The sequence below is a fragment of the Trichechus manatus genome, unplaced genomic scaffold, assembly GCF_000243295.1.
Source record: "Trichechus manatus latirostris isolate Lorelei unplaced genomic scaffold, TriManLat1.0 scaffold00489, whole genome shotgun sequence".
In the NCBI taxonomy this organism is placed as follows: Eukaryota; Metazoa; Chordata; class Mammalia; order Sirenia; family Trichechidae; genus Trichechus; species Trichechus manatus.
The window spans coordinates 36,773-45,791 of NW_004444425.1; the positions used below are offsets into that span (position 1 = coordinate 36,773).

The 9,019-nt window shown below is 50.6% G+C and overlaps 2 protein-coding genes across 2 annotated transcripts; both read right to left on the reverse strand.

Annotated features, from left to right (window-relative positions):
* Positions 1–384: 384 nt before the first annotated feature.
* LOC111819402 (cell wall protein DAN4-like) lies at positions 385–1,690 on the reverse strand. The gene has a single exon (XM_023725855.1). The coding sequence runs from the start codon at positions 1,164–1,166 to the stop codon at positions 501–503; it is 666 nt and encodes a 221-aa protein (XP_023581623.1). The 5' UTR covers positions 1,167–1,690; the 3' UTR covers positions 385–500.
* Positions 1,691–4,217: 2,527 nt separating this feature from the next.
* LOC105757009 (serine-rich adhesin for platelets-like) lies at positions 4,218–7,406 on the reverse strand (the record flags this gene model as incomplete). Its single annotated transcript, XM_023725856.1, has 4 exons — positions 4,218–4,637; positions 4,668–5,008; positions 5,062–5,642; positions 6,859–7,406. Coding segments are annotated over 4 exons (1,890 nt in total), but the record flags the coding sequence as incomplete, so codon positions are not given.
* Positions 7,407–9,019: the final 1,613 nt, after the last annotated feature.

Here is a 9,019-nt window from a genome sequence, read left to right on the forward strand (position 1 = left end):
ATGCTCGGTAAGGTAAAAGATCAACGAAAAAGAGGAAGACTCTCGAAGAGATGGACTGACACAGTGGCTGCAACAATGAGCTTAAACATATCAATGACTGTGAGGATGGTGCAGGACCTGGCAGTGTTTCCTTCTGTTGTACATGGGGTCGCTATGAGTCAGAACCACCTGGACAACACCTAACAACAACAGTAGAAGTGGTTGTGGCAGCAGAGGTGGTTGCGGTAGTAGAGGCGGAGGTGGTGGTGGCTGCAGGGGTGGCAGTGGCAATGGCTGTAGAAATGATGGTGGCAGTACAGGTGGTGTTGACAGCAGAGGTGATGGTGGAAGTGGTGGTGGTGGCAGTATGGGTGATGGTAGTAGTAAGAGTGGTGGAGGCAGTACTAGTGGTGGTGGCAAGGGAGTTGGCTGTAGAGGTAGTGGTGGCATTAGAAGTGGTAACGGCAGCAAGGGTGATGGTGGTAATATGGGTGGTGGTGACAGTAGAGGCGGCAGTGGCATTAGAAGTGCATAATTAGAGGTGGTAGATTGTAAAGGTGGCAAGGCAATAAAGGTAGCGGTGGCAGTAGGAGTGGGGTGGCAGTAGAGATCATAGTAGCAGTAAGGGTGGCAGTGGAAGTAAAGATGGCAGTGGCAGTAGAGATGGTGGTGGCAGTAAAGGTTTTGGTTGCAGTAGAGGTTTTCGTGGAAGTATACGTGTTGGTGGCAGTATGGATGAAGGTAGTAGAATAGGTGATGGTGACAGCAGACATGTTGGTGGCAGTAGAGGTGGTGGTGGAAGTACGAGTGGTGGTAACAGTAGAGGAGGTGGTGGCAGTAGAGGTGGTTTTGACAGTAAAGGAGGTGGTGGATGGAGAGGTTGTGTTAGTAGATGTTGCTGTGGCAGTAGAGGTGGTGGTGGCAGCATGGGTGGTTGTAGCAGTAGAAGTGGTTGTGACAGTAGAGTTAGCGGTGGTAGTATAGATGGCTCTGGCAGTATAGGAGGTGGCAACAGTAGAAGTGGCAGTGGCAGTAGAAGTGGTGGCTGCAGGGGTGGTAGTGGCAGTATTGGTAGCAGTGGCTATAGAAGTGGTGCTGGCAGTAGAGGTGGTGGTGGAAGTAGTGGTGGTGGTTGCAGTATGGGTTTTGATGGTAGTATGGGTGATGGTGGCAATGGATGTGGCCATTGAGGTAGTAGTGGCATTAGAGGTGGTGGTGGTAGCAAGGGTGATGGTGATAATATGGGTGGTGGTGACAGTACTGGTGGTGCTGGCACTAGAGTTGGCAGTGGTAGTAGAGGTCTTGTAGAAGTAGAGGTGGTAGAGTGTAGAGGTTTGAAAGCATTAGATGTGGCTGTGGTAGTAGAAGTAGAGGTGACAGTAGAGGTCATGGTGGCAGTAGGGGTGGCAGTGGAGGTAAAGATGGTGGTGTCAGTATCTGTAAAGGTGGCAGTAGAGGTGAAAGTGACAGCAGAGGTGGCAGTGGCAGTGCAGGTAACAGTGGCAGTGAAGGAGCGGTGGCAGTAAAGGTGGTGGTGACAGTAGAGGTAGCAGTGACTATAGATGTGGCCATGGCAGTAGAGTGTCAGTTTAAGTAGAGGTGGCAGTGGTAATAGCGGTAGGGTTGGTGGTAGAGGAGGTGGTGGGAGTATAGGTGATGGTGGTAGTACAAGCGGTGGTGAAAGTATTGGTGGTGGTGGCAGTAAAGGAAGTGGTGGTAGTAGAGGTGGTATTGTCACTATGGGTGTTTGTGATACTATGGGTGGTGGTGGTGGCAGTTTAGGTGGTGGTGACCGTTTAGATGGTGGAGGCAGTAGAGGTAGTGATGACAGTAGAAATGGTGGTGGCAGTAGATGTGTTGGTGGCAATAAAGGTGGTGGTGGCAGTATGGGTGATGGTAGTAGTATGGGTGGTGTTGGCAGTAGAGTTTGTGGTGGCAGTAGAGTTGGCAATGTAAATATAGGAAGCAGTTGGAATATAGGTGGAAGTGGCAGTAGAGGTAGTCCTGGCAGCACAGGTGGTGGTGATAGTAGAGGAGGTAGTGGCAGTTGAGGTGGTGGTGGGAGTAGAGGTGGAAGTTCTGCTGAGGAGATGAAGTAGAGGTGGTGGTGGCAGTAGAGGTGTTGGTGGTGGCAGTAGTTGGTGGTGGAAGTAGAGGAGGCAGAGGCAGTAGTGGTGTGGGAGGCAGTAGAGGTGGTGGTAACAATAGAGGTGGCAGTGGCAATGGAATTGGAGGGGGCAGTTGAGGTGGTGGCAGTATAGGTGGAGGTGACAGTAAAGGTGGCTCTGTGGCTGCTGTGGAGGTGGTGGTGGCAATAGAGGTGGCAGTGGCAGTACAGGTGTCTTTGGCAACAGAGGTGATGGTGGAAGTAGATGAGGCAGTGACAGCAGAGGTGGTGGCATTAGCGGTCTTGGATGCAGTAGAGATGGTACTGGCAGTATAGGTGTTGGTGGTGGTAGAGGCAGTGGTGGTAATAGACATGGTGGTGGATGTAAAGGTCGTCATGGCAGTAGAGGTGTTGCTGGCACTATGGGTGACGATGGTAGTGGTGGCAGTACGGGTGGTGGAGGCAGTATGGGTGGTGGTGCTTGTAGAGGTATTGGTGGCTGTAGAAGTGGCAGTGGCAGTAAAAATGGTGGTGGCACTAAAGTTGATGGTGGTAATAGAGGTTGTGGTGTCAGTAGAGGAGGCAGTTGCAGCATGGTTGATGGTGGTAATATGAGTAGTGAAGACATTACGAGTGGTGGTGGCTGTAGAGGTGGTGTTAGCAGTAAAGGCGGTGGTGACATTAGAAGTGGTGGCAGTAGAAGAGGCAGTTGTAGTACGGGTGATGCTGGTAATATGAGTAATGAAGGCATTACGTAGAGGTCGTATTGGCAGTAGAGTTGATGGAGGCAGTAGAAGTGGTGGTGACGTTGGAAGTGGTGGTAGAAATAGAGGTGGGGGTGGCAGTAGGGGTCGCAGTGGCAGCAGAGCTGGTGGTGATAGTAAAGGTGGTGTTTTCACTATGGGTGTTTGTGGTACTGTAGGTGGTGGTAACCGTTTAGGGAGTGGTGGCCGTTTAGGTGGTGGAAGCCATAGAGATGGCAGTGGCAGTAGAAGTGGTGGTGACAGAGATGGTGGTAGTTTGGGCTGTAGTGGCAGTAGAGATGTTGACAGCAGTAGAGGTAGTAGTGGCAGTGCAGGTTGTGGTGGCATAGGGCGTGGTGACAGTAGAGGTGGTGGAAGCAGTTGGGGTAGAGTTGGCAGTAGAGGTGCTTGTGGCCAGTACTGGCAGTACAGGTGATGGTGGGAGTAGACGTGGTGTTGGCAGTAGAGATGGCGGTGGCGGTAAAGGTGTTGGTGATATCATGGGTGGTGGTAGCAGTACAAGTAGTTGTGGCAGTACAGGTGGTAGTGGCAGTTGAGGTGGCAGTGGCAGTAGAGGTGGTGGCAGTAAAGGTTTTGGTTGCAGTAGAGGTGTTGATGTTAGTTAATGTGGTAGTGGCAGCATGGGTGAAGATGGTAGTAGAGGAGGCAGTGGCAGTAGAGGAGGCGGTGGCAGTAGATATGGTAATGGCATTAGAGATGCTGGTGGCAGTAGAAGTGGCAGTGGCAGTGGAAATGGTGGTGGCAGTAGAAGTCTTTCTGGCAGTAGATGTCTGGTGGTGGTAGAGATTGTGGTGGCTGTGGAGGTGAAGGTGGCAGTGGAGATGATTGTGGCAGTAGAGGTAGTTGTGGAGTTAGAGGTGGAGATGGGTATAATGGTTGTGGTTGCAGTAGATGTTGCCCTGGCAATAGAGGTTGTTGGGGCATTATGGGTGGTGGTGGCAGAACAGGTGTTTGTGCCAGTACAGGTGGTGGTAGCAGTACAGGTGGTAGTGGCTGTAGAGAAAGCAGTGGCAGTAGAGATGGTGATGGCCATAGAGGTGGTGGTGGTAGTACTGGTGGTGGTGGCAGTAAAGGTGTAGGCCGTAGAGGTGGTGGTGGCAGTAGTGGTGGTGGCAGCATTAGAGGTGGCAGTAGCAGTACAGGTGGCATTGGCAGTAGAGGTGGCGGTGGCAGTAGGGGTGGCTGTGCAGTGGAGGCAGTATAGGAGGTGGTGGCAGTAGAGGTAGCAGAGAGAGTAGAGGTGGTAGTGGCAGTAAAGGTGGTGATGGCAATAGGAGGGATGGTGGTAGTTTGGGCTGTGGCAGCAGTAGAGGTGTTGGTAGCAGTACAGGTGATGTTTGCAGTAGAGGTGGTGGTGGCAGTACAGGTTATGGTGGAATTAAAGGTGGTGGCAGCAGAGATGATGGAGGCTGTTGAGGTAGAGTTATCAGCAGAAGTGCTTGTGGCCATAGTGGTGGCAATGGAAGTAGAGGTGATGATGAAATATAAGTGGCTATGGCAGCATAGGTGGTGATGTCAGTAGAAGAACTGGTGTCAGTAGAGGTGGTTTTGGCAATAGAGGTGGCTGTGGCAGTAGAGGTGGTGGTGGCAGGAAAGGTTGTGGTGACAGTAGAGTTGGTGGTGGCAGTAGAGGTGGTGGCATTATAGGTGGAGGTGGTAGCAGAGGTGTTGGTGGCAGTAGAGGTGGAGGTGGCAGTAGAGGTGTTGATGGCAGTAGAAGTGGTAGCAGTAGAGCTTGTGGAGGCAACAGAAGAGGTAGTGGCAGTTGAGGTGGTGGTGGCAGTAAAAGTGGTGGTGTAGGTGGAGGTTGTGGTGGCTGTAGAGGTGGTGGTGGCAGAAGAGGTGACAGTGGCAGTAAAGGTGTCTTTGGCAGCAGAGGTGGTAGTGGAAGTCGAGGTAGTGGTGACAGTACATGAGGCAGTAAAGGCAGAGGTGATGGTGGCATTAGAGTTCTTGGAGGCAGTAAAGGTGGTGCTGGCAGTAGAGGTGTTGGTGGTGGTAGAGGTAGTGGTGGCAATAGACATGGTGGTGGATGTAAAGGTGGTCATGGAAGTAGAGGTGTTGCTGGCACTGTGGGTGAAGATGGTAGTATGGGTAGTGGTGGTAGTATGGGTGGTGGTGCTTGTTGAGGTGTAAGTGGCTATAGAAGTGGCAGTGGCAGTAGAAGTGGTGGTGGCAGTAGAGTTGTGTAAGTATCGGTGACGTTGGCAGTGGAGGTGGTGGTGGCATTAGAGGTGGTGGAGGCAGTAGAGTTGCTGGTGATATTAGAAGTCGTGGTAGCAATAGAGGTGTTGATGGCACTAAGGGTGGTGGTGACAGTACAGGCACTAGTGATAGTAGAGATGTTGGTGGCAGTAGAGGTGGTGGTGACAGTACAGAAGATGGTGACTGTAGAGGTTGTGCTGGAAGTAGAGTTACTGGTGGCAGAAGTGATGGTGGCAGCAGCGTTGGTAGTGGCATTAGAGGTGGTGGTGGCTGTAGAAGTAGAGGTGGAGTACAGGTGTCTCTCAGTAGAAGTAACAGTGGAAATAGAGGTAGTAGTGGAAGTAGATGAAGTGGCAGTAGCAGTAGAGATCTTGGAGGCAGTACAGGTGTGGTGGCAGTAGAGGTGTTCCTGGTAGTAGAGGTACTGCTGGAAATAGATGTGGTAATGGATATAAAGGTGGTTGTGCAGTAGAGGTGGTGCTGGCACTGTGGGTGACGATGGTAGTATGGTGGTAGTGGCAGTATGGGTGATGATGCCTGCAGAGGTGTTAGTGGCTGTAGAGGTGGTGGTGGCAGAAGAAATAGCACTAAGAGTAGAGTTGCAGTGGGAGTATAGGTGGCATTAACAGTGGGGGTGGCAGTAGAGGTGGCTGTGGCATTAGAGGTGGTGGAGGCAGTAGAAGTGCTGTTGAGATTACAAGTGGCTTTGGCAGTAGAGGCGGTGGTGGTGTTAAGGGTGGTGGTGGCAGTACAGCTGGCAGTAGCAGTAGAAGTGTTGATGGCAGTAGAGGTGGTGGAAACAGGAGAGATGACAGTGGCATTAGAGGTTCTGCTGGCAGTAGAGTTAGTGGTGGCAGAAATGTCACTGGTGGCAGTAGAGGTGATGGTGGCCATAGAAGTAGTTGGTGGCAGTAGAGATTGTGATGGAAGTAGAGGTGCTTGTGGCAGTAGAGGAGGAATTGGCATTAGAGGTGAGGTGGCATTAGAGATGGTGGCGGAAGTGGACATGACAGTGGCAGTAGAGGTGGTTTCAGTAGAAGTCAAGGTGGCAATAGAGATTGTGGTAGCAGTAAAGCTTGTGTTGGCATTATGGGTGATGGTGGCAGTACAAATGGCAGTGACTGTAGAGAAGGAAGTGAGAGTAGAGGTGGGGGTGGCAGTACTGGTGTTATTGCAAAAGAGGTGGAAGTTTCAGTAGGGGTGGCAGTGGCAGTAGAAAATACAGTGGCAGTAGAGCTGGTCTGGTAGCAGAAGTAGTAGTGGCAGTATGGGTGATGGTGGGAGTAGACATGGTGTTGGCAGTAAAGGTGGTGGTGGCAGTAGAAGTGTTGTAGAATTAAAAGTGGCAGATTGCAGAGGTGGCAAGGCAGTAGACATCGCAGTGGTAGTAGAAATGGGGGTGGCATTAGAGATGGAGGTGGCGATAGAGGTCATGATGGCAGTGGAAGTAAAGATGGTGGTGGTAGTAAAGCTGACAATGGCTGTAGCGTGTCAGTGTAGGTAGAGGTGACAGTGGCAGTAGAGATAGAGTTGGCATAAGATGGTGGAGGCAGTACAGGTGGTGGTGGCATTAAAAGTGGTGGTGGCAGTAAAGGTGTTGGTGGCAAGAGAAGTGATGGTGGTAGTAGATGTGTCAGTGTCAGTACCGCTAGCGGTGGGAGTATAGGTGGCAGTGACTGTATAAGTGGCAGTGGTAGTAGAGGTGGTGGTGATAGTATGGGTTATAGTGGTAGTATAGGTGTTGATGGCAGTACAGGTAGAGGTGGCAATAGGAGCGGTGGCAGCAGTGAACATTATGGTAGCAGTATGGGTGATGTTGGTAGTACAGATGATGTGGGCAGCATGATTGGTAGTGGCAGTAGAGGTTGTGGTGGCAGCAGGGGTAGAGGTGGTGGTAAAGGTGGAAGTGGCAGTAGAAGGGTGGTGACAGTAGAGTTGGAAGTGGCAGTAGAGGTGGTGGCAGTAGAGGTAATGGTGGCGGTAGAGAAAGCAGTGTCAGTAGAGGTGGCTGTGGCAATAGATATGATGATGGAAGTAAAAGTGGCAGTGTCACTAGATATGTTGGCATTTGAGGTGGTGGCAGTATGGTCGCTTTTAGTAGCAGCTGTGGTAGTACAGATGGTGGTGACACTAGAGGTATTGGTGGCATTAGAAGTGGTGGTAGCAGTAGATGTCACAGTGGGAGTAGATGTGGCAGTGGCAGTAGAGGTGATAGTGGCAGCTGAGGTGTTTGTGTCAGTAGAGGCAGTGGTGACAATATGGTTGGTGGTGTTAGGACTGGTGGTGCTGGCAGTTGATATGGTGATAGCAGTAAAGTGGTGACGGCAATGAAGATAGTGGTGGCAGTAGAATTGGCATTGGCAGTAGTGGTCACGGTGGCAGTAAAGATGGTGGAGGCCATAGAGGTGACAGTGTCAATAGAGGTGGCACTGGAAGTGGAGGTGGTGGTAGTAGTAGATTTGGTAGTGACAGCATAGGTGGTGGTGGCAGTAGATATGACGCTGGCTGTATGAGTGATAATGGTAGAACAGGTGTTGGTGGCAGGATGGGTGGTGGTAGAACTAGAGGTGGTGGCAGTATGTGTGGTGGCTTCAGGTGGTGGCAGTAGAGGAAGTGACAGTACACACCACGTTGCAAACTGCACCCAGCTGAAAGCACATGGCACACAGCACCCAAATAAATGCACACAGAACACTGAACACAGCACACTACTCACAGCACACAGCACAGTGAACATATCACAATGGACAGAGCACACTACACCCCGACTCAGCACACTGACATAGTACACAACAATCTGCATGCTGTACACTGCACACAGCACACTGCAAACAGCACACTGACACAGCACACAGCACACTGTGCACTCCCCAGTGCACACTAAACACAGCACACTGCACACAGCACAATTCACACTACTCTTCTCCCAGCACACTGCACACTTCATACTGCACACTCTACACTGCAGAATGCACGTTGCAAACAGAACACTGCACATAGCACACAGCACACTACACACATCAAACTACACACCGCATACAGCACACTGCACGTTTCACACACCACACTGCATACAACATAGTGCACACAGTGCACATCACATTATACACAGTACACTGCACACTACACACAGCATATTGCACACAGCACACCACAAACTATACATATCACACTGCAACCAGCAAAAAGCACACAATGCACAGAGCTCACAGCACAGAGTATACTGCATACTCTACACAGCGCACTCCACACAGCAAACTGAACTCTGCACACGGCAGCCAGCACACAGCAGCCAGCACACTGTACACAGCACACTGCCGCACAATGTACACTGCACACAGCAGACAGCACACTGTGCACTTTACACTGCACAAGGCAAACTGCCCAATTCACACTGCATACAAAACAATTCACACTACACAATTCACACTGCACACTGCACACTTTCCCTTGCACAATGCACACTGCATGCTGCCCACAGCACCTTTAACACAGAATACAGCACACTGCACATGTAACACTACATACTGCACATAGCACATGGCATATATCACACAGTACACTGCATATGGCACATTTCACACTGCACCCGGCACACTTTACACAGCAACAGCATGCTGCACATACACACATCACACTGCACACTTCTCACTGGACACTGCACACTTTACACTGTCCACTGTAATCTTCAAACATCATACTGCACACTACATCTAACACACTGCAGACTGAACACAACACACATTACATAGCACGTTATACAAGGCACTTTGCATACAACAAAATGAACGCTGCACAGATCAGACTGCTACCTACACACAGCACACTGTAAACTGCACATTGCACACAACACAATGCAAAAAGCATCAAGCACACTGAAAACAGTACACTGCATATTTCAATATTCACACCTCAGAGAGCACACTTCACACAGCACATGGTACAGTTTACAATTGTCTTAGGC

Excerpts from the sequence above, each read along its gene's own strand:
- LOC111819402 (XM_023725855.1), bottom strand. The coding sequence starts at position 1,166 with ATGGCCACATCCATTGCCACCATCACCCATACTACCATCAAAACCCAT.